This window comes from Chenopodium quinoa, unplaced genomic scaffold (genome assembly GCF_001683475.1).
Source record: "Chenopodium quinoa cultivar QQ74 unplaced genomic scaffold, ASM168347v1, whole genome shotgun sequence".
NCBI lineage: Eukaryota > Viridiplantae > Streptophyta > Magnoliopsida > Caryophyllales > Amaranthaceae > Chenopodium > Chenopodium quinoa.
The window spans coordinates 4,054,095-4,079,646 of record NW_018744878.1 but is presented as its reverse complement, the minus strand read 5'-3'; the positions used below and the strand labels follow the sequence as shown (position 1 = coordinate 4,079,646).

The window sequence follows — 25,552 nt, the reverse complement described above, 5'->3', positions numbered from 1 at the left end:
ACCTATGTTGTTTTCATCTTGTCCTTGGCCTTGACTTTCATAAGTCGGGTTCTCACCAACAATCTCACGTGCTGTATTTACAATGGCCGGTGCACGTTCATCTGACATTTCAAAATCGTCAAGCCTACGCTCGAACTCATCTTGAGCCTGATCCTCTGGCTCACCCAAGTCATCCTCCTTATTCACATCATAAGGAGCATCACTATCATCGGAGTCGTCATCCTCGTACTCGTCCTCATACTCATCATCGTCAATGTCCTCTACCAAACGAGGATCATGATCGTCCGCCATGAGATATAAGCACCTGTCAAAGCAATCATAAAACAATATTAGTGTATAGTAAAGTATATGCATGATAGTTATTATGGTTATGTAGAAGCTATTTTAGCCATTTTCACCTACTTATTATGGTCCTATAACCTTGTATATGCATGATAATGAGTACAAAATGCCAATTTCAATCTACATATGGAAAATAGGTTGTTAGAATGAATAAATGTTAGTTCATACACAAAACAAAGGAGTTGGGTTAAGTAGAAGCTATTTATGCCAGTTTCACCTACTTATGGTCCTATAACCTTGTATATGCATGATAATGAGTACACTTAGGCAATTTCAAACTACAAATATATCATTTTCGCCTACTTATGCTCCTATATACATGATAACTAAACTATATTTGCAATGAAACCATTACTAACTTTTAATCAAACTACCTCATTCTGAAATTCCTTCGTTGTGGTCTGATCGCATATAACCTGCTTCGTTGTCTATATCATTTAGTACTCCAGGTCTAGGAACAGTGAAAGGTGCTGAATCATCAAACGCATCATATTCTTCCTCATCCTCAACATCTCCAATGCCTAAGATTCTTCTTTTGCCAGCTAGCACTATAGACCATTTTGAATCCATTGGGTCAGTTACGTAGAACACTTGCTTAGCTTGAGATGCAAGGATAAATGGTTCCGCACTATCATTCAAGTGGCCAAGATCTACAAGAGTAAAGTCCTCATGTTTGACGTTACGCCTGATATTATCAACCCACTTACACTTGAAAAGAGCAACCGTGAAGTCACAATAATCAAGCTCCCATATTTCTTGAATTCGACCATAGTATGACAACTCTGCATCGACAGGTGATTTATCCTTAGAACTTGCAAACTCCCTTGACGATGCCACAAGAGTTACACCACTGTTTTGGGTGGAGGAAGATTTCAAATCACGAGCCTCGGTCCAAAAAGTGTACCCATTGATGTCATATCCCTCAAATGAATGGACATCATCCCTAGGACCGTACGCAAGCCACCGTACTGTATCGGTCACATTAGTATCATTCAATCCACTCATTACTCGTTCATGAAACCAATCAACAAATTTCTTATTATGCAACTGCATAAGTGCCCTTTCACCTTTGGATGGAAATTCGGCACGCAAACAAGTCATGTGCTCGTCTAAATATGGGTGCACATCTGAAACATGGTACAACACATAAAGGTGTGCTTGTAAGAACTGATCTCGGTCTGGTGACATTCGTTTCGACCCAATTGTGCCATGACCATCAAGTCTACCTTCATGTCGAGAAGTAGAAAGACCAATAGGTTGAGCAAGGGCTATGTAGTCCGCCACAAAGTTACCTATTTCCTCACCCACTGTCCCTTGCATTATACTTCCTTCAGGTTGGGCTCGGTTCCGTACTTTATCTTGTAATGTACCCATGTGTCTTTCAAAAGGGTAGCACCACCTCATGAACACTAGACCGCACAACTTAATCTCACGCACCAAATGAAGAACTAGATGAACCATTATGTCAAAAAATGAGGGTGGGAAATACATCTCAAATTTGCACAAAGTCACAACCACATCAGCTTGCAAAGCATCTAGTGTACAAGGATCAAGAACTTTGCTACAAATTGTATTGAAAAACAAACAAAGGCTTGTAATCGTTTCCCTCACGTGTTTCGGTAGAATACCACGGATTGCAATCGGTAGGAAGACTTGCATCATAATATGACAATCATGGGATTTCATACTTGTCAGCTTCAATTCTCCATTTAAGGTTACAAATCTTTTCATGTTAGATGAGTACCCTGATGGAACCTTAATGCCGTACAAACATGCACAAAACATACGCTTCTCTACCCTTGACAATGTATAGCAAGCCGGGGGTAAATAATTCTTTTCATCCTTCCCTTTACCCTTAACTTTCTTCTTTGACGCATCTTTGGCCTTTCCCTTTCTCTTGCTCTTCTCCTTCCCTTTTTTCGAAACACTTTCATCTTCTATTCTCAGCTCCTTTCCCTTTCTGACCTTTTCTTGAGGCCACAATTCTGGACGAATCCCCATCTCTTGCAAATCTAACCGTGCACCCTTTCCGTCCTTTGTTTTGCCTGGGATATTCATAACCGTCCCCAAAAGAGCATCACACACATTCTTCTCTATATGCATCACATCAAGACAATGCCTAACGTCATGTTCTCTCCAGTACGGCATCTTCCAAAAGATTGATTCTTTCTTAAACAGAGCAGCTGAGACCACAACTTTTTCTGATTTTCCAAAGACCATTTGTATCCCTTTCACCCGAGCACTAATCTCAGCACCAGTCAATGGTCTAGGCGCAGTATCCTCTTCCACGATTCCATCGAAAGCCTTTTTCTGCCTACGGTACGGGTGATCACGCCTAAGGAACCTTCGAGTCCGTAGGTACACATATTTGTGAGAATGAGTCAGGTATACGCTTGATGTGTCATCAATACATATGGGGCATGATTTTTTCCCTTTGACCTTGTACCCACACAAGTTTCCATTTGCAGGGAAGTCATTCATGGTCCACATAAGGGCTGCACGCAATGTGAACATCTCGTTCTGATGAGCATCGAAAACGGAAACCCCTTCGTCCCACGTCTTTCTCAAGTCGTCAATAAGCGGCGCAAGGTAAACATCTATGTCGTTTCCAGGTTGCTTAGGACCAGTTATTAGCAATGAAACCATTACATACTTACGTTTCATGCACAGCTAAGGAGGCAAATTATAAATCACTAAAAGTACCGGCCATGTGCTGTGTTGGGTACTAAGAGTGCCAAATGGATTCATCCCGTCCGTGCACAACCCAAGCCTTAAATTTTTGACTTCATTACCAAATTCCTCAAACTTCAAATCAATGTTCTTCCACTGTGGAGAGTCAGCTGGATGCTTAAGCATTCTGTTTTTCTTTCTTCCCTCTGCATGCCACCTCAAGTTTTTAGCGTCTTTTGGTATTGAGAACAGGCGCTTAAACCTTGGAATAATGGGAAGATACCATAACACCTTAGCAGGAGGTCCCTCCGTGCCAGGATTGCAACTCATGCACTTGTACCGCGACCGCTTGCATCGTGGACACTCCTGCAGTTTTTCATACTCATTTCGATACAAAATACAGTCATTAGGACATGCATGTATCTTCTTATACTCCAAACCAAAGGGACACATGAGCTTCTTTGCGTAATAATAAGACTTAGGAATTTCATTCCCATCAGGCAACATATCACTTAATGCGGTCAACAAAGAAGTAAAACTGATGTCCGTCCACCCATGCTTCGACTTAATGTTGAAAAGTGTTAGCACGGCCGATAGTTTGGAGTATTTTTTGCACCCGGGATACAAAGGCTTTTTGGAAGCCTCCGATAATAATTCAAACACTTCACCTTCAACACCTTGCAACATCTCATCCACTTGTTCATCCTCGACCTTATCCGCCTGATCTTCATCGGCTCCATCCTCTCCATTATCAACAATATACTCATCATTCTCGTATTCCTCGTCCACATGAATCTCATTGCTTCTAACACGCACATCATTCTGATCAAGATCCCCACTGTACTCTCCACTTTCTCCGTGCCAAATCCACACATGGTAAAATTGCCTAAACCCACGACATAATACATGATCTCTAATGATTTCAACACTATCGACCACATTCACACAATTACAATCAACACAAGGACAATAAAGGCCTTTGCCTCCCAGTGTGCGTTGATAAGCTAAGCCCTCTCGCAAAACTCTTAAACCCCATTCCAAAATTCCAATGTATCGCGTCTACCATACATCCAACCACGATCCTTCTCCATTTAGTAAATTGTTTCTAAACATATATATAGCACCATATAATTATAATGTGTAAGTGCTACATATTTTATGTAAATCAAATTCAAGTACAAAACGTGAATATACCATTCATATAGTGAAAAAATGCATGTTTCCAAAGGGTCCTTATCACTCCAACCTAACCCATCCTTGAATGTCTACTCTCACTAGTGAATGTATGTCAACTTTCCAATTTTAAGGAAAATCCGGCAGCATTTCCCCCTAGTTCTCCAAGTACACGATGTAGATAATTAATTACCCACATATGTACCCAGAGAACATAGTGAGGAAATGGTAAGCCGAGATGTTCCTTAAAATCGAAAAGAAAACATACATTCACCACCTAAGTGAGAGTACACATTCAAGAACAGTCCCAACCGGGGACTATTCAAGACTTTCTCCTAATGAGAAAGCCTTGAACGGGTATCTAGGCATATGATGATGCAATTCAAGTATTCTATATATTGTTGTATTTATTTGCAATTAAACAATACACAAGTTGCAATTTCATGAATAAACTTTTATTAAATGGATGAATAGAAAGAAATATAGCTAAGTAAAGTTTAGTAGTCATACCAATATAGCAACTACCCACTTGAGCTCAATATGTAGTCCTCAAGCTAATTAAACTCTTGCTTCAATTCACATATGAATCTATATATTAAAAAAACAAAAAAACAAAAATTAGGTTAAATATTATGTATGTACTTCTCATAACATGTCAATTCACTAATTTATTTCTAAGCTAAAACACATCATTCATCGAACTAACAATTGCTAAACTATGTATTCACTACTTTAATTTTTTCAAATTCATTTTTTTATTCAAAATTACTAAACTAAAAAGGTTACTAATCTCTAATTTTTTTCATTTTAATTATTCAAAATTGCTAAACTAAAATGGTTACTAATCTCTAACCATTATACCAAACCAAAATTCAACTAATTAAGTAACAAGGCTAATATTCTCTACTTTATTCAAAATTACACATCAAAACAAATTAAATTAACCATTAAAACATACTAATATCCAACTAAATGAGTAACAAAGTTACTAATTTCTAATATTTTCACAATTTCCCAATAAAAAAACCAATTATTGAAACAAATTGAAGTTAAATTATATTCTAACCTAAATTTTAATTTGCCTAACAATTCTTCAACATGCAAAACAAATTAATATAAGTTCATAAATGGGAAATTATTGAGAATTAAAAAAAAAATTATACCTAATTAACACTCAAATTGGTGGTCAGTGGTGCGGCGGCAACCTTCAGCTGGGAGGTGGTGCGGCGGCAACCTACAGCAGGGAGGTGGTGCGGCGGCAACCTTCAGCAGGGCGGTGGTGCGGCGTCGAACAGATGAGGTCGGCGTGGAGGGGGTTGAGCTGAGGGGAGAAACACTACGGCAGGGGAGAAGAGAATGGCAGGGGAGAAAGAGAAGGCCAGGGGTGGCGGCGGTGATGGTGGCCGGCGACTGTTGCGGCGGTGAGGTGAGGGGTTTCGTAGGTGAGGTGAGGGGTTTAGAGAATGGAACAGTGCAGAAGAGAATTGAACGAGAATGAACAGCGAAAATGAAAGAAAGAGAAATAGAAGGAAGAATAAGGAAGAAAGAAGACGCGCTTTTTTTTTTAAATAAGGCACCGGTTCAAACCGGTGCCTTTTACAATTTTGGCACCGGTTTGAGTTGAACCGGTGCCTTTTCCCTTTGTTTAAAATCCCGCCCAATTTTGGGCCGGTTTTTGGCACCGGTTTGGGCTGAACCGGTGCCATATGGGGGGTGCCAAATGCAATTTTTCTACTAGTGAATAGATTTAAGCTACAACAAATAAGAAGTATCTTTTGTACAATGTACGCTTATTATTCTAAGAAGAAAGTGGGTTAAATGTCATCAATAATAAACTTTTATACCAATATGTCATCACATGGTAACTATTATACCAAAACGTCACCGGTGACTAACTTTTATGCCAATCTGTCACAACTTGCTAACTTTTATACCAATTTGTCGCCGGCGATAACTTTTATACCAATATATCGCAAAGGTGCTAAGTTTTATACCAATTTGGTTAATTGGCCCAACATGTAACTTGTCTTGGCTTGGCAAGGTCTTGTTAAGAGTTTGAAAATTCAACTCCTCTACAAAACTGCCATGCATGGCATCAATGCGAAAGCTGTAGAGTTATCTACTTTGAAACTACTCCTTCTGTTTTCAAATACTTGCTCCACTTTTTTTTTTCTGACTATTTTTAAATACTTGCTCAATTTTCTTTTAAAAAAGCTTTTACAATATTTAATTTATTTTTCACACTTAGTGGACCCAACATAATACTCTCTCTCCTCTTATTCTTCCACTACTTTTGCTTTTTACAATTTTTTATTTTCTTAACTACCCCACTACCTCCATATTTTATTACTTTATGCAATTTCTCCTAAACTTCTGCGCATAGAGAAATGGAGCAAATATTAAAAAACGGAGGAATATTATTCAATACGTGACATTTTGTTTTTTAGTTTGCATTGGTTCGTATACTACTCCGTAATAATTATGAAGATGACGATATGCCATATGCGTGACATGATGTCACATTGCTTACATATGTATGACGTTCACACTAATGCAATCCAGTTGGCTTCTCATGCATATTAGTCATCTATTTGTGACTTGACTTTTTAAATCTGTGGGAGGTAATTAAGTAGGGCTTATTTTATTTTATTTTATTTTTTGGTGCGAGAAATAAATATAATTACTAACTCATGGTATAAAAATTTATACCATCCCTCTCTCTCTACCACTTTCTCACTCCTCCACACCATCTATATCACAATATAATATACTTTCTCCAAAAATCATCCCACTCATGGTATAAAAAAAGTTTACCACCACACTTTCTCTCTCCTATTTTTATAAATAATACACTTAATTTAATTATAATTATATTTATTTTTATTATTGGACATAATTAATTAATGTTTGTAAAGTTAATTAAATAACATAAGCAATTTACGTAGTAAAAGAGAATTCGAAAAATATATAAAACTATATCAATATGGGTGTCTATGTGTAGATCTTGAAAAATTATGAACAATGGTAATTTTTTCATAATTTTTAATTTTATAATTTTTTCTTAAAATGCAATTGAAAAAAAAATACATGATAACCAGGTCACGTCAGCCACATGACGTGACCTGGTTGGCTCATGTCACGGGGATCGAAGCAAATGTCTACCATGAGATGGTATATACCATCAAATGGTTACTTTTATACCATCAATGTAGTGAAAAATTGCAAGTTTTTGACGACTTTTTACACCGTAATATAAAATTATACCACGAGTGTTGATGCTCTTATGAGTTATACCAGTTTGACAAACATTCTTTCTTTTAGCACCTATGGATTGAGTAATGAAATAAAGAGTGGTCGTGGAGACTAGGCAACACAACCCTATCACATTCGCCAATAATTGAAGGATTGTAAGAATAAAATACGTAAATTAATTTATTTTGGCTGGTTATAAACCCTTATTGCCCCACTTGACACTTGTTACAACTATGTAAGTGTATGTAATACGTAGCATTTTGGCATGATACTAGCAGATTTTTATTTCTTTTGTTTTAATTTGGAAAACCAATGGTAGATGACATAGAGGACCCGACGGCTAAGCATGTACCTTCAACCAAACAATAATTGGAAGGGGACTGGAAACTAACCATTCAGAATTGTTTCTCAAATTTGGATTAGTCCAAAGGTGAACTGGGTGGAACACCAAAAAAAAAAAAATCTACCATAGAAACAATTCTTGCAATTTGCAACCACACAAGTAATACATTTTATTTCAATAGTTTTGGACCCGCTGCGGGGATGGGGATGAGAATATTAGGCGGGGATGGGGATGGGAAAGCCAAAATTCGCCCCGCCCCGATAACATTTTCATTATAGGGAAGTGTTGTAAGTATTAAGAAACGGATCACAGGAAGTATAAATTTTGGGATGGAATTTATATACACTTGTAAAGTGGACTCTTGCGAGTTGCAGCTAGAGGTGCAAAACTGAACCGACCCGAAAAAAATTATCTATTTCGAACTATAATCGATCCGATTTTTAATCCAAGAAATTCAAGACCCAAGCCCGATATGTAACCAAACTGAACTCAACCCGAATCCAAACTTTTTATACTATTCATCACTCTTGTTTGACCATATAATATGAGTTATACGTCAAGCAAAATATAGTCAAGTGGGATCTTGTTGGATTCGTCTCATATAATACTTTCACAATATCAACTTTTTATAATTTTTACTCTTACACAATTATAGATATTTAGCATATAAAATGTGTTTTGGGATGCGTAATTTCCTCCTTGTTGCAATATTAACATAACGGAGAAAATATTGATTAACTTAACTATTTCCACCAAAATCAATTCTAGCAACCTTCATCATTCATCTTCATTATTTCCACGTCACCATTATTTTCTCTCTCTCTTCCTTCATCATCAAATTTCTTCATCTTTTTCCTCATCTCCATTATATTTCTCTCTCTTCCTTCAACTCCATTCCCATTATTTTTCCAAATATGTGCGTTTTCGTGGGTTTGTGGGTTCCATGAGTGGTTGGTGGGGTCGTGGGATCGTGGTTTGGGGTCGTTGGTTCATGGGCTCGTGGCTTTGTGGGGTCGTTGGTTCGTAGGTTAGTGGCTTCGTGGATTTGTTCGGTGGTTTGTGCGGCGGTGGTGGTTTGTGCGGCTTGTTGGTGATTAGTTCCGTGTTTTGTGCGGCTAGGTGGTGGTGATTTCGGTGTTTGGTGGTGGTGGTAGTGGGTGGTTTTGGTGCTTCTAGTGGTGTTGGTGGTGGGTTGTTTCGGTGCTGTTGGTGGTGGTGGGTTATTATATGTTTAGTTTTTGGGTTGGATTATTTGTTAATTATATGTCTTTATTTTTTAATAACCTTTAAGATTTTTTGTATGGGTTTCCGCAAAACTCCTCTTTGTTACGAGTAACAAGAATTAGGGTGGGGTAGTATTATATTGCATGAATCATAGAAGTATAAATACATTACAATAAAACGACAAACTAATGACTTGATGAGGTACATTCATCATTAGATAAAGACAATGACTTTAATGAAAAAGAACAAAATAAACAGTAGAAATGCATGCAAGTTGCAACGAAGTTTCTTACCGCTATCCCATTTATCAGTTTCACGCTCAAATTATTGCCCCTCCACTAGCTATGAACATTGAACATAATTGGTGTATCTTTGAAATTTTAGATAGTGTAATTTTTTTAAATGTAGGTGTAAATATTACTTTTTAAATGACGTCATGTGGTAGTTGGGGGCAAGAAGGTGGTAACTTTTGATGTTTTCGAAAGTAGAAGGTGGTAATTTTAAAAAAAAAAATAGAAGGTGATAATTGCTAAAATGGACATAACAGAAGGTGGTAATTGTCAAAATTCCCTAATAACTCTAAGAGAATTCAGTAAGAGAAAGAGAGAGAAGAGAATAGAGAAGAGAAGAGTGGCAAGTAGAGGGACTTGCTGCTGGGAACTTCAAGTTCATAGAGGAATTTGAAGATTGATTCTTTAGTTTGTAATAGGTTGTTTGCCCTGTTATAGTGAAGAATCTTTCCTAAAATCCTAAGTGGTCGTGGTTTTTCCTCTTGTTAGGGCCAAGAGGTTTTCCACGTAAAATCTCCCTGTGTTTACTTTGAGTTCCTGTAGCTTAGATATTTCAATTCCGCAAAAAGTTAGCTCAATTCTCTCAAACTACAATTCACCCCCCTCTTGTAGTATTCTTCTAAAGTAACATATGCCAATTAATACGACGTTATTAAAAGATTATTGAACAAGAAGATATATATATATATATTGTTCCACAGAAAAAACACAGGACATAGTCGATTACAACTTACATTTTCCCAACTTAATTTGAACAACGAACATTATTAGTACCTTATGTACTAAATTACAACATTAGAATTGAAGACAACTTATATGAAAACCTCACTTTAGCCTCAACAATAAAATAAGAGTAGTATTTTATCGCATGCAATAAGCTATATAAGCTAAGCGAGCAAATGAAATGATACGCTTTTAAGGTGCAATTGATGGTGGAAGCGGCTTCACTACAGATGGCTTGTGATTATCACCTTCATTACTTTTAGTTTCGGTATTCTTGTAGTAATCAGTACTAGGCGGCGATGGTTCATAATGATGATGAGGGAGATGAGGGAGCCTGCGCGGTTTAAACGGAATGGGTGGAAAAAAGAAACCTAATTGTTGGTTAAAGTTAGTAGAAGGGGTTGGATTCTTAGAGACCGTAAGACCGGTCTTATGCTCAGACTCCGATGCTAGTGACCGAGCACCTGAGACAAAGACCGAGCTCGTGATCATTGAGGACATTAGGGCAAGGATGAAAACCCATGCAAAGGTTGAGAAATGCATTTTCAAGAAAAAGGGTGTGTTTGTTTGTTTGATGTTTGGGTAATGGGTTAGGATTGAGTTAGAGCAAATGCCTTATTTATAGCCTCATTGAATTGGGAAGGCTAGCAACTAGCAACCATACATTCAAGTTAAGATACGTAGATAACATGGATTACTTGGAGTTGAGCTGAACTGAACTGAATTGAAATAAATATTTATTTTGTGAGAGAAGGAAATTAGGAGATGAACTGAACTGAACAAAACTGAAATTAAGCGCAAGTGAACAGATCCTTAATGATCTAATTATGTATTAGTTTGACAAACATTCTTTCTTTTAGCACCTATGGATTGAGTAATCAAGTAAAGAGTGGTCGTGGAGACTAGGCAATACAACCCAATATAGTCAAGTGGGATCTTGTTGGATTCGTCTCATATAATACTTTCACAATATCAACTTTTTATAATTTTTACTCTTACACAATATAGATATTTAGCATATAAAATGTGTTTTGGGATGCGTAATTTCCTCCTTGTTGCAATATTAACAGAACGGAGAAAATATTGATTAACTTAACTATTTCCACCAAAATCAATTCTAGCAACCTTCATCATTCATCTTCATTATTTCCACGTCACCATTATTTTTTCTCTCTCTTCCTTCATCATCAAATTTCTTCATCTTTTTCCTCATCTCCATTATATTTCTCTCTCTTCCTTCAACTCCATTCCCATTATTTTTCCAAATATGTGCGTTTTCGTGGGTTTGTGGGTTCCATGAGTGGTTGGTGGGGTCGTGGGATCGTGGTTTGGGGTCATTGGTTCATGGGCTCGTGGCTTCGTGGGGTCGTTGGTTCGTAGGTTAGTGGCTTCGTGGATTTGTTCGGTGGTTTGTGCGGCGGTGGTTGTTTGTGCGGCTTGTTGGTGATTAGTTCCGTGTTTTGTGCGGCTAGGTGGTGGTGATTTCGGTGTTTGGTGGTGGTGGTAGTGGGTGGTTTTGGTGCTTCTAGTGGTGTTGGTGGTGGGTTGTTTCGGTGCTGTTGGTGGTGGTGGGTTATTATATGTTTAGTTTTTGGGTTGGATTATTTGTTAATTATATGTCTTTATTTTTTAATAACCTTAAGATTTTTTGTATGGGTTTCCGCAAAACTCCTCTTTGTTACGAGTAACAAGAATTGGGGTGGGGTAGTATTATATTGCATGAATCATAGAAGTATAAATACATTACAATAAAACGACAAACTAATGACTTGATGAGGTACATTCATCATTAGATAAAGACAATGACTTTAATGAAAAAGAACAAAATAAACAGTAGAAATGCATGCAAGTTGCAACGAAGTTTCTTACCGGTATCCCATTTATCAGTTTTACGCTCAAATTATTGCCCCTCCACTAGCTATGAACATTGAACATAATTGGTGTATCTTTGAAATTTTAGATAGTGTAATTTTTTAAATGTAGGTGTAAATATTACTTTTTAAATGACATCATATGGTAGTTGGGGGCAAGAAGGTGGTAACTTTTGATGTTTTCGAAAGTAGAAGGTGGTAATTTTTTTTAAAAAAAATAGAAGGTGATAATTGCTAAAATGGACATATCAGAAGGTGGTAATTGTCAAAATTCCCTAATAACTTGTATGCATAGCTTATTTTTTTTATTTTATTATTATTATTATGGAGAAAAGGTAAATATTAATATTGTAGGTGCACTCATCAATTGGTGTGTATTTGTTAATAAAGATATTGAGGCTAATCAAAACGGAAAACAAGAGGTAATGCAATCCAGTGGGCTTCTCATATTAATTAATTGGTCACCTATTTGTAACTTGAGTTTTTAAATCATTGGTAGGTAATTAAGTAGCTAGGGCTCTTTATTTTATACTACCTCCGTTAACTATTATATGCAACAAAGGGGTATTATTTGTGAGACATTAAATATTCCTTTGTTACACATAATAATTAACGGAGGTAGTATTTTAGTGTAAGAAAAGTATAGTTTTTTTTTTTTTTTTTTTTTTTTTTTTTTGAGAAAATAGTCTCTTTTGTCTTATGCATGGTGTAATATGTGCATTTTATTTTGTCTTTTGCTCTTTTCATACGTAGTAATTTTTTTAGTTTGCTCGGTTGGACTTTGGAAGACCAGCAAATTGAGCTAGCTAACTACAAAATTTTAGTTTGAAACATGTTTCTCCCTTCCCTTCTACAAGATTTTTTTTAAGGTAAAATAAAAATAATTACTAACTATGTCCTCGTTAATGTTTAGTCATTGCTCAACTATAATCTTCCTACGAGCTGTATTAGTTTGACAAACATTCTTTCTTTTATTTACCAATGGATTGAGTAATAAAGTAAAGAGAGGTCGTGGAGACTAGGCAATACAACCCTATCACATTTGCCAATAATAATTGAAGGGTTATTATAAGAATGAAAAAATCGTACGTAAATTATTTTATTTTGGCTAGTTATAAACCCTTGTTGTACCACTTGACACTTTTTATAACAATGTAACTGTATGTAGTGTTTCGGGTGAAAACAATGGGACCTTGCCGAAGGTCCGCTGAAATGGAGAAGGCTGGATTCGGTCCAAGTTATGTTGGGCCGAAGATTTCCTGCACAGTAAACACACGTAAACTAGCCTCGGGGGTGTTGCCGAGGAAGGCCCCTCCGATGCTAAAGTCAGTACAATGTGTAAGAAGAAGACACTATGCAAGAGAGTTTGTTGCTTGAGGCTTTTTGGAATATCTCAGAATATATGAATGAACATATGAATCTATCAATGAATCAGAATATGAATCCCCTTTTGAATGTATCAATATGATGGCTTTTATACCTCATCATACATGGAGTGGTTGGGCCTTAGCCCAATTGGCTTGCTTTGTGGGCTGACCTTTGACTTTAGCACAATTGGAGAGTTGAACCTTGACCTTGGGCTTTTAATTGGATCATTTAGTGTTTAGGCCCAATTGGACTAAATTGGACCCAAACAACTTGCCCCCCAGACCCGATTTGGAAGGATGACGGGTCGGGTTTGATTTAATTCAGAAAAGGAGGGAAGTAAATGATTTAATTAATCCAAAAATTTGAATTTAAACCGTAATTAATGAGATAACAACGATTAATGATTGTGGAAGTTGGACGGATAATGGGCAGTTTAATCACAAGATCATGTGTTTAACGGTTATTTAGTGGAGTACTTAAGAGAAATTAAAACGCAGACTCCTCGTATCCCGTACCTGGAGATATAAACAGAGGCGCGTCATCTCTCCTCACTTATTCACCAACACAAACCCAGAATTCTCGAGAGAGAAACCAAGAACCCGCATCAAAACTTCGCAAATTCCCCGAGCATTAAGCTTAGAAACTGAGACTTGCCACTACGAACTCGTAAATCGGCAACTTTCGCTTCAGATTAAGGTAAATTCCTTTGATTTCAGTTTATTTTTCTTCGAATTCGAACTCCTTCCCCTTTTCTTTCGACTTTTTTCTTCGAAATAATCAATGGCAAGAGGAGTTAGAGGTAGAGCCCGTGCTCCAAGAAGAGCAAGGCCGATTCCCGATCCTAGGAACAGGATTGGGACCTGGAATGGTCAAAGGCCGGAGTCTGACCCTGCTGAAGGGATTAGGGCGACTCCCCTTTCCTCGGCTCCTCCTCAGAGAACGGAGGAGCCGAGCGCTTCTGGGCGGGATGATGAAGTTCCCGCTGTCCTTTGGGATATCCTCCCCGGGTTTTCAGAATGGGAGAATGCCGAAGTTGCTTCGGCCATGATAAAGAACCGCCCCTACTCATGGTGGGTGGAGAATGCCGATCAATATCGATTTGCCGAGCAAATTGAGTTGCATTACGGCATTTTTGAAGCTGATGGGTACTGGTGCCGAATGCCCTCGGCATCCGATAGAATCCATCGTCCACCCCCGGGGTATGTGGGGGTGTACACGAGACAACTTCAGTACGGGCTGAGGTTCCCTTTGGACGTATTCGTCCGAGACTTGCTGATCCATTACAACATCTCTCTATGTCAGTTAACTCCCACCAGCATCCGAAGGGTGATGACTTACTTATGGGTCTGCAAGTTCTTCAAGTACGTGCCGAACCTGCACTGCTTCAAAAAGCTCCATCGGCTAGTGCCAAATATTCAAAGTGGGCACGGAAGCCATGGTTCTGGGTGGTACCGGATTGAGTCCCGGCCCCAATACCTAACCATGTGGCCAAACGACTCTTCAGACAAGGATTGGAGAGGTCAATGGATTTGGGTTAGGGCACCCACAGATCCGGGCCACCCTTGCGTCTTCAGCGCTCCCCGGTACCTCGCTGAGCCTGATCCCGAAATGGGAAGTCTAGGTCCCCCCACAGATAACGGGGCGGATCCGAACCTGGATCAGCAACATATCTTCGGTAAGCTGCCGAACCGGGGGGCAGTGGCCGAATGCAGCATATCCCGGAGACTTGGCTCCCCGATACGCATTACGTTTTCCAAGAGAACATGCTAGCAGCTGTTGGCCTCAGCCGAAAGTTTAAGGATGGTAAGCTTCTTCGGCTGGGGCCGAGGCTTTTTAACTATCTCTTTTTCTTCTCTCGCTTCGCTTTTTTATGCTGTGCCAACCTATCTGAGCTAACCTTTCCCCTTTCCTCTTTTCAGAGCGGGACGAGACCAACGTTGGCATTAACTACGCTCGTCTTGGTGTCAACCGAGAACGAGTTGTAACTGAACGGGCCCCGTCTATCACTGAGCCGAGGCATAGGGAAGTTCATCTAGACTCTTCCCACTTCCAAATTGAGGTTGTTGCTCTGTATCAGAGGCAGAAGCCTTGGTGGAAGAAGAGAGACCCCTAGTTTCAGCTGCTGGACGAAGAAGCTGAAGCTGCCCGCACAGCCGAAGAGGTTGCACGGGTTCTCGAAGCTTGCGAAGGAGGAGAAGGGTCCTCCAGAGCTGCTGAAGCCGAAGTTGCAGCTAGAGCAGCTGAAGAAGACGAGGCTTTGCTGAAGACCTCGGTGAGCTTTCAGACTTAACTTTTTCTTTTTTCTTTTCTTCTTCTTTTTTTTTTTTTTACTCACATTCTTCCTCCCCCCTGTCTGTTACAGTCTGAAGAGAGTAATAGACACAGAGAAGGCAAAGCTCCTGTTCGTCCCGAAGACCAAATACAAGGAGAGTCTTCAGACTCAGATATGGACGAGCAGCCCCTTCTGAAAAGGCGCCGAAGAATGGCCATCATCGGCCCTCATGACTTTCAGAGGAGGCCGATGACCATCGGCGTTGCAATAAGGGAACCCGAGGAAGGCAATGGATCGCCGAGGGTTCCCCGGCCACCACCCCAATCACCTCAAAAGACCCCTCCGCCACCTCCTGAGATGGAGGTGGATCAGAAAACTCCCGAATCTAAGGGAGGGGTCCAAGAAGAAATTAGGGAGAGTGCTGCTGAGCACGAAAACAAGGATGCCGTGATGTCCAGTGCTGAGGGCTTCACGGCAGACATCGCAAGAGAGGTTGAGGCTTTCGTCCTCACCCCTGAAGAAGAGGAGGTCATAGTAATTGACTCCTCTGAGAAGGATGATGCTGAGCCATCCAAAGCTAATCAAGCTCCATCGTCATCCTTCCCTTCTTTCCAGACTCTGCAATCTGGAGAAATGGGTTTCTCGGCCCCCCGAATTCCAATCCCAGATCACATCTGGGACCTCATATGGGGTCAGAACCGAGAAGGAGCTGCAGCCTACTTCGGCGATTTTGCTGGCATGTCCGAAGTAGATAGGGCAAGGATCTGGTCGCTGAAGGCCACTGCTGGGATGGGCGAATCCAGCAGATCAGTTCCTGACCTAGCCAGGTCTAACCAACTGCTGATGATGCAGGTAATTTTCCTTGTCTTCATTTCCTCTGAAATTCAGCTCTATATATTTATTTTTTTTTTTGTCTTCCTGTTTTCAGTTCGTGCACAATCAGACTCTCACTGTAGAGCTGATAGATACCCTACAAGATAGGGTAGACGCTGCTGTGCACGACAAGAAGGTGGCTGAAGAGGAATTAAAGCTTGCTAAGCTGAAGCAAGCAGCAGCTGAAGAGAAGCAGCAGAAGGGTGAGGAGTATGAGAAAAGAGCTGCTGAAGCCCTCAAAACCTTCTGCGACGCTATGGAGAAGGAAGTTTTTCCCCCACTGATGGAAGGGGAAAAATTCCTCCAGGAGCATATGGGAGTGGACGTCTCCAAATTCAAGGCTGCTGTTGAGAGCCGAATTCAGGAAGGAGTTGCTGCACAAGCTGAAGTGCAACAACGTCTAGAGGCTCTTGAAGCCAGCCGAATGGCTGCTGAAGAGCTGCTCCAGGCCAAAGATGTCCAACTCTCAGAGGCTGCTGCTGCTGCCGAAGCCCAAAGAGCTAAACTCCATGAGGCTGAGGATCAACTGATGACCCAGAAAGTCGAAGTGGCCCAAGCTCAGACAAAGGCTTCCCGAGTTCAGCAGGAGCTGAATGAGCTGAAAGGTTCCTCCTCCAAGCTCGCTGATGAGCTGAAGAAATCCAAGAAAGACTTGGAGGAGACCCAGAAGAAGCTGGCTGATGCTGAGGCTTTACTCAAAGTCCGTGTCTATACCCAAGAGGAATATGAGATGGGTTTCAGAAACGGGTTCCGAGTATGCCGAAGAGTCTGCCTTCATGCTGAACCGAAGCTGGACTGGTCTAAATGTGCTGAGTGGGTCCAGAATCCCGAAGACCCTCATATGAAGTATGCAACTCCAGCCGAAGCTGAAATCCTTAAGGCTGAGGAAGCCGAAGAGGAAGCTGAAAGAATGGAGTTGGAAGCTGAACAGAGGGAAAGGGAGGCTCGGCAGAGTGCAAAGCCCGCTTCTTCTGCTGCTGGGGCTGAGGCCACCATGGGGCTCAACACTGATCAGTCTGATCCTCAGGCTGAAGCATAGGAACTCGGGCAGTCGTCTTCAGAATCTTGCGGTTCATCATGTGCTTAACTCTAGACTTGCCGCTTTCTGAATTTTTTGCCTTGTTTTTTGCTTCAGCTTGCCTTGTCGTACAACAGTTTATTTTTTTTGCTTATGTACGTATTTCGGCAGCTGTTATTTTCCGCTTGTGGGCGGCTGCCGATACTGTTAAATTGAACTTGTAGCTCAATTTTTGAGCATGAATTATTAATCTGATGCTCTTTTCTTCAGTTGCTTTATTTTTGAATGCTTTACTGTTTCTGTTTCTTCAATTCTGCCGAACATACTTGCACTGATAGTGCTTCTTGCCCCCCCAGAAATTGAAGTATGACTTCAGCTGAATAAGCAATTTCTTCACTTCTTCAAAATGGGTATCCGAAGCACAGGGCCAACTGAAGGCAATGCCTCTAGGATACAAGTCTTACCGAAGATTGACTTCATCTGAAAGTTGGATATCCGAAACACAGGGCCAACCGAAGGCAATGCTTCGGATATTAGCTTTCTGGGATACAAGGCTCAGTTAAGGCAATATCCCAGAATTGTCCATGGACTCATGTCTTTGGAGAACAAGTCTTACTGAGTTTTACTTCAGCTGAAAGACCAGTGTTCTTTAAAAAGACGAGTTTTGTCAGCCATCTGAAACCTAGTTACCCGAAGGCAAAGGTTTCAGACGAGGCTGGTATAAAAATTTTCAACTGTTGCTGTTATCCTTGATTTTCTTTCTATCTTTGAAAAATGGATACCCGAAACACAGGGCCAACTTAAGGCAATGTTTCGGATAATGGCTCTCTGGGATACAAGGCTCAGTTAAGGCAATATCCCAGAATTGTCCATGGACTCATGTCTTTGGAGAACAAGTCTTACTGAAGTTTGACTTCAGCTGAAAGACCAGTGTTCTTTAAAAAGACGAGTTTTGTCAGCAATCTGAAACCCAGTTACCCGAAGGCGAAGGTTTCAGACGAGGCTGAATAAAAAACCCTTAAAGAGTAGATAGAACACAGAAAATTTTGAAAGGATAAAAAGTTGTAGACATTTATATAAATGGCGGCTCCAAGGCCTTTCATTAGTTCAAAATGTACTTACAAAGATTGTTCTGCCCCGAAGGGTTTACACATGGTATTTTTTCAGTACATCAGCGTTCCAGTGATTTTTCAACTCAGTTCCTGATAGGCCGTCGTCGAGCCTACCAAAGATAATAATTCCTATCTTGGTCTCACTAACAATAGTAAGGGTAAGAAAGGGTCGAACCCAAGAGAGGCGTTGAATCAACCACCGAGTACTACCGTTTAAATAAGCTAAACGAATTCTAAATTGGGTTGGTTTTTAGTAACTTCTTCTAACACAATTCAACTAAGCTAAGAGGAGGTTAACAATATTAAGAGGAATCTAGGGCTTGGGTTATACCACTCAACTTCATCACAAATCACAATTAGCATGCAACAATCAAGGTAAATTAATGGGATAAATTAGGGGAAGTCATCTAAAGCACCCAACTACTCTCTCAAGCTAGAGGGATTACTTGAATCATGAATACGACCTACTCTCGTGGTTACATAGCATAAAACAAGTGTTAAAGCATAATCACGATGACATAAACATTCCCTTGACCGGTAATCCCTATTCTCATGGCATTTCGGGTCAATCAAGCATAAGGGAGCTAACTCAAGTTCATCTCTCGATCCTTCGTTGAGAAAGCTTGGATAAATAGTTCTAGCAATGGCCATATACAAGAACTAAGCAATTAAACCACTTAAGCTCAACTAATTAACATCCCACAACAACCAAATTAGCACATGCAACAAGTAATTAGTGACTACATTGAGGGTTTTGCCCAAACCCTAGAATTTAGACTACTCACAATCCATGGGGGTTAAAGCAATTAAAGATTTCAAGCAATTCATGAACAAATTCAAACTAAGGATTAAGCTAATTAACAATCCAAAACATGCAAGAACTAGCAAATAATTAACAACAAAGTAAAGAGAAGTAGAAAAGATGAGTAAGAAATGGTTACTATGAAGCTTCAAGGTGAGCAACAATGGTGGATTTTGTCTTCTACAATGATTGAATTTGAATAATTCCAAGCTAATAATTGAGAACTAACTAATGATTTGAGAATTTAATGTTCTAAGACTACAAACTAAGAGAAAAGCTCTGAAAAACTGCCTCTCCCGTACAAATGAGCTCTAAAGGGGTATTTATATGACCCCCAAATAAAAAGGACGGAGAAAACAAGGAAGGAGTTCGACTGCAGGTCTGCACGGACGTGCCAGATTTGGCACGGACGTGCAAGGCTAAGCACGGTCGTGCCAAGTTTGGCACGGACGTGCAGAGGGGGCAGAATGGAGGCAGAAGCTTCTGCCAAGGTCTGCACGGACGTGCAACTTTTGGCACGGACGTGCTATCATCTTGCACGTCCGTGCAGGATGCCCTGCCTAGACTGCTTAACTTTGGGAAGCTGTAACTTCTACGTTTCTTGTCGGAAATGGACTTGTGACCAGTCGTTGGAAAGCTCTTGAGACGAACTTTAATCTCCAATTTGAATCGTTTCAAAAGGTTGATAAGATCAAAAGTTATGGTTGGTTGAAGTTGACGCTTACGCAAACGACCTTTCAAGGTTCTCCAAAAGCTTTTCATTTCCCTTTAAGGCATCCTCCTTCTTCCTCCATGGCTCTATCAACCAAGCTTGACCTTATCCTGGCTCACTCATGCTTGATCATGTCCATAGTGCTAAAAATAGCTACATTACATCAAAAACACAAACAACCGGTGAAGCATGGATGGTACAAAAATTGCATAAAAATAGGATAAAAAATGAACTTTGATGTCGATTAATAACGAAAACAAGGTTCAAAAGTACCCTAAAATCATGCCAAATAACAAGTTATCAAATCCCCCCAAGCTAAGCTTTTGCTCGTCCTCGAGCAAAACAAACATGTCGAATCAAAGGAGGAAAACGACTTGCTAACATCAATCCAAGGAAAGGCAACAAGGAGGAAGCATAAATACACAAATCCGCATGGTGACAGCCATCATCACTTTTAGCACAAGTGAGAAGCAATTTAAACCTCTAAGTCTCCTTAGAGGACGAGTTTTTATCTCGTGAGGGTTTCCATTGAGCTTAACCCACAACTCACACAAACCACAACAAAACTATCAAACTACACAAGTTCCGATGTTATTATCACCCAAGTCAACTCATCGAGATATAAATCGCAAGCAAGACAAATGAGCGACTTTCAAGAATTACCAATCATACAAATGTGCACATGAGTTGGGGTAAAGAGGAGGACTAAGCAAGATTGCACTAGGATAATTCTTTAGACCTTTTACTAGTTCATTAGAGCACACCTAGATATTCCAAAGTTGTAATGAGCCCTCTTTCGGTTATAAAATCTCAAAATGCTAGTCCACCTCCCAAAATGCACACCCAAGGCCCCTTAATTACACTCTAACTCGGGAATTTCACAAGAAACAATAAGCAACAAATTCGAAAATGTGTGGGAGGCATCCACAAGTTGACCTCTAAAGAAAAGAAAATCAAAATTTTGAGAATTTTTGGGGGAGTTTTTTTTTTTTGTTCTCCTTCTTTTCTATTTATTTTTTTTTATTTTTTTTTTCTCATTTTTTTTTACATTATTGCCCTCGCCTCTTTTAACTGTGAGCGGCTCTTTCTTTATTCGAAACGTGTGGCTTATTATGCCACTTATTACACATAATACAAGTATAACCAATTCCCTAATAGAGTTTCATTTCGGGGAGGAAGGGAGGCACATTAAGGGCACAAGGGACCGCAATTCAATTCAAACATATCCTACTTGAGCGAATTAGACAATATCCTATACTGGGTGTGCAATTGAGCATTCATTGGCTTTCATTTCATATACACTAATGCAATCAAGATTAATAGACCTCTAAATGACCCCATCTCTTGCATACACCCTTCTAAGAAAACTAGTACTCATCGCTCAAGAGTCAAGCAAGAAAAACATATAAGCATTGTCATTTGAGTCTCAACCTTGGGAAATTTTTTTTTTTCATTTTTCAATTTTTTCATCATTTTTTTTTTTTGAAGAGAAAGCGAAAATATTCACATTACTAACTAGAGAGGGAACACTAATATTCACATGACAAGAGATTTGGATTTCAAGGAAGCTAAATTGGATTAAGGGTCTTGGATATTAGGGAAATGAAACAACCAAAACAAACGCAACCAAACAAACCAACATGTCAAGAAGGCATGCAAATGACTCCCCCCAAGTTATCATAAACATTGTCCTCAATGTTAAGCAATAAAAGCTCATAAAAAAAAAAGGAGAAAGAAGACTAACTCAAGGATCGGGTCTTCTTCGACGCTTGAACCTCCTTGGTACCTTTGTTCCTGTTGGTTGTTGTTGGAAGACATGCACTTTGTGCTGTTTTTTTTTTTTTCTTCTTTTGTTTTTTTTTTTTTTATTTTTTTTTAAGTTAATCCACTACAAAAATATTCGGGTTGCCTCCCGGAAGCGCTTCTTTAACGTCACTAGCTTGACGAAATTGCGCTATCCAAAATTAGGGAGGGTCAAGGCACACCTTTTTGACCCATCTCATTGTTCCCACACACTTGCCATTTTCCTTAGGCAAAATAATCACATTGCTATCATCACTAGAAATGCAACCAAACATCTTGTCTATCAACTTGATCTTGTTTTTCTTTTTCTTCTTGGCCCTCTCTTGCTTTTTCACCTCCGGAGCATGAGTCGATTCATCTTGTGACTCCTCCATGTCTTCTTTCAAAATTTTAACCAAAACATCAACCCGATGAACTTGTTTACCCATGGGGTCATTCAACGTTTCCGGAAATGAGAAAGAGATTCTTTCATGCCCAACATGTAAGGTAAGTCGCCCTTGTTTCATGTCAATATTAACACCCGCGGTTTTCAAAAAGGGCCTACCCAATATGATAGGAATTTTGAAATCCTCATCCATCTCCATGATTACAAAATCACAAGGCACAAGAACCTTCCCCACTTGAATTGGGATGTCCTTCAAGACTCCCAATGGGACTTTAACCGAGCGGTCGGCTAGTTGGATTGACATTTTGGTGGGGCTAATCTCCCCAAGATTTAATCTTTTTGCCATAGAGAGAGGCATAAGGCTAACACTAGCCCCAAGATCACACAAAGCATTTGTTGATTCAAGATCTCCAACCTTAACCGGTATAGCAAAACTACCGGGGTCACCAAACTTCTCGGGAAGCTCATTTTGAGGAATAGCACTTATCTCCGTTGGAAGAGAGATAGAATCACTCTCCTCAAGCCTACTCTTGTTAGAAAGAATATTTTTCAAAAACTTTGCGTATGTAGGCATTTGAGACAAAGCATGGAGAAGTGGAATGTTTGATTGAAGTCCTTCCATTTCATCAAGGAACTTAGAAAGTTTCTCATTTAGCATCTTCTCTATCATTCTATGAGGGAATGGAATATGAGGCTCATATGCTCTCAATGGAGCTTGACTCTTCACTTCTCCCTCATCTCTCTTTGAGGCACCCTCATCACTCATTTTTGACCTTCCTCTCGCCTCCTCACTCACTTCATTTTCAAACTCACTTTCATCTACCCAACTATCTCCCTTTTTGGAAAAATTTTCTCTCATAATTGGAGTTTCATACCCCCCTTCCATAATCAAGGTGATTGATTTCGCTTGCTCTTTTGGATTCATTACCGTTGTGCTTGGAAAGTGACCACTAGGATTGGAGGATGAACTTCCAACTTGTTGTGCAATTTGAGCCAATTGGCCCTCCATTATCTTATTATGTGCTTGGAGTTGTTGGATGTTTGCATTCATCTCCGCATTGTTCCTTATTTGTTGAGTCATGAAAGTTTCAAGAACGGACTCAAGGCTAGTCTTTTGAGGAGGTGGAGGAGGAGGAGCGGGTTGGTTATATTGTGATCTTTGGTGGTTTTGATCCCTTTGGTTGGGATGGCGGTATGGAGCTTGTTGGTTTTGTGATTGAGGTTGGTTGTAGTGGTTTTGAGGTTGGGTTTGATTTTGGTTGTAGTTATTTTGTGGGGGGCCTTGGTTGTATTGCTTCCATCCCGTGTTATGTTGGGGCTTCCAACTTTGATTGTGGGATTGGGAGTATTGTTCATTCCTTTGCCCAATTGCCGCCGCTTGCTCTTGATTCGTTGAGTTGCAATAAGAGGACAAGTGATCATTTCCTCCACAAGTCTCACAAGACATGACTTGCGAGGAAGAGCTTAAGGGTGTGAGGGTGGCTTGATCTAGCTTGTGAGCTAGCATATCAAACTTTGATGCAATAAGATCTATTGCACTAAGATCATGAATTCCGCCCTTCTTTGTTTGAGGTTGCCTTCTATCACCTCCATATGCATAATGCTTGGCCACTTCTTCAATCATCTTGTATGCATCGTCCACTGATAGCTTTTTGAGGCTACCACCGGCCCCGGAATCAAGGTTGGCCCTTGAAATAGGAGTAAGACCGTCATAGAAGCTTTGTACAATGATCCATGATGTAAAACCATGGTGGGGGCATTTCCTTGTGTAATCTTTGAAACGCTCCCAAGCTTCACTCAATGTTTCATCAATGTCTTGATTGAAATTGGTGATCTTTCTTCTTAGTTCGGCGGTCTTTTCCGGAGGACAATACTTTCCAAGAAAGGCTCTAGTGACTTCGTCCCATGTACTCAATGATCCCTCTTCAACCGTTCTCAACCAATGTTTTGCTTTATCACGGAGGGAGAATTGAAACATGTGCATACGGATGAACTCTTCCGAAATGTTGTTTTGCTTGATAGTTGTACACAACTCAAGAAAGTTGTCCAAATGAGCAAAAGGACACTCATGAGGACTACCTCCGAATTGATCGCTTTGAATCATACGGATGAGTTGAGGTGAAAGTTCAAAGTTGTTTGCATTTGTGGTGGGAAGACGTATGCCACTCCGAAGTTGGAATGCGTTGGGGTGGTCATAGTCTCTTAACAATGGTTGAGGAGGATTCTCTCCCATGTTATCTTCTTCGTTAGTTCCAAAAACCTCTTCCGGATCGGAATCCGAATATACAATGGAAAACTCGGGTGTGCCTTGCAAGAGTCTCCTCACGTTTCTCAAAGTCCTATTTAGCTCTGGATCAACGGGAATAAGCGGTGATTGCTTACTCTTTCGTGTCATGCAAAGTCAAACAAAGCTAAGAAAAACGTTAGCAATGACTATCGCAATTTAAACACACATAAACAAAAATTAAGGTAAGAAAACTACTATACATATACACACATCTAGTCTCATTCAACAATAATACATTCAATGTGACTTTGCCTCCCCGGCAACGGCGCCAAAACTTGATAGGCCGTCGTCGAGCCTACCAAAGATAATAATTCCTATCTTGGTCTCACTAACAATAGTAAGGGTAAGAAAGGGTCGAACCCAAGAGAGGCGTTGAATCAACCACCGAGTACTACCGTTTAAATAAGCTAAACGAATTCTAAATTGGGTTGGTTTTTAGTAACTTCTTCTAACACAATTCAACTAAGCTAAGAGGAGGTTAACAATATTAAGAGGAATCTAGGGCTTGGGTTATACCACTCAACTTCATCACAAATCACAATTAGCATGCAACAATCAAGGTAAATTAATGGGATAAATTAGGGGAAGTCATCTAAAGCACCCAACTACTCTCTCAAGCTAGAGGGATTACTTGAATCATGAATACGACCTACTCTCGTGGTTACATAGCATAAAACAAGTGTTAAAGCATAATCACGATGACATAAACATTCCCTTGACCGGTAATCCCTATTCTCATGGCATTTCGGGTCAATCAAGCATAAGGGAGCTAACTCAAGTTCATCTCTCGATCCTTCGTTGAGAAAGCTTGGATAAATAGTTCTAGCAATGGCCATATACAAGAACTAATCAATTAAACCACTTAAGCTCAACTAATTAACATCCCACAACAACCAAATTAGCACATGCAACAAGTAATTAGTGACTACATTGAGGGTTTTGCCCAAACCCTATAATTTAGACTACTCACAATCCATGGGGGTTAAAGCAATTAAAGATTTCAAGCAATTCATGAACAAATTCAAACTAAGG

At 39.9% G+C, this 25,552-nt stretch overlaps 1 protein-coding gene across 1 annotated transcript; it reads right to left on the bottom strand.

Moving 5' to 3' along the window:
• Positions 1–2: 2 nt before the first annotated feature.
• Positions 3–24,466, bottom strand: LOC110705860. Its single transcript, XM_021883793.1, has 4 exons — positions 22,686–24,466; positions 22,062–22,601; positions 82–304; positions 3–29 (listed from the first exon to the last, which is right to left on the bottom strand). The coding sequence occupies exons 1-4, from the start codon at positions 24,464–24,466 to the stop codon at positions 3–5; spliced, it is 2,571 nt and encodes an 856-aa protein (XP_021739485.1).
• Between the last annotated feature and the right edge of the window lie 1,086 nt (positions 24,467–25,552).

Excerpts from the sequence above, each read along its gene's own strand:
- LOC110705860 (XM_021883793.1), bottom strand. The coding sequence starts at position 24,466 with ATGGGAGAGAATCCTCCTCAACCATTGTTAAGAGACTATGACCACCCC. Across the intron at positions 305-22,061 it reads TTGCCTAAGGAAAATGGCAA|GTGCTTATATCTCATGGCGG; the intron begins GTGTGTGGGAAC and ends TTGCTTTGACAG. Across the intron at positions 30-81 it reads ATGAACGTGCACCGGCCATT|GCCAAGGACAAGATGAAAAC; the intron begins GTAAATACAGCA and ends ATGAAAGTCAAG.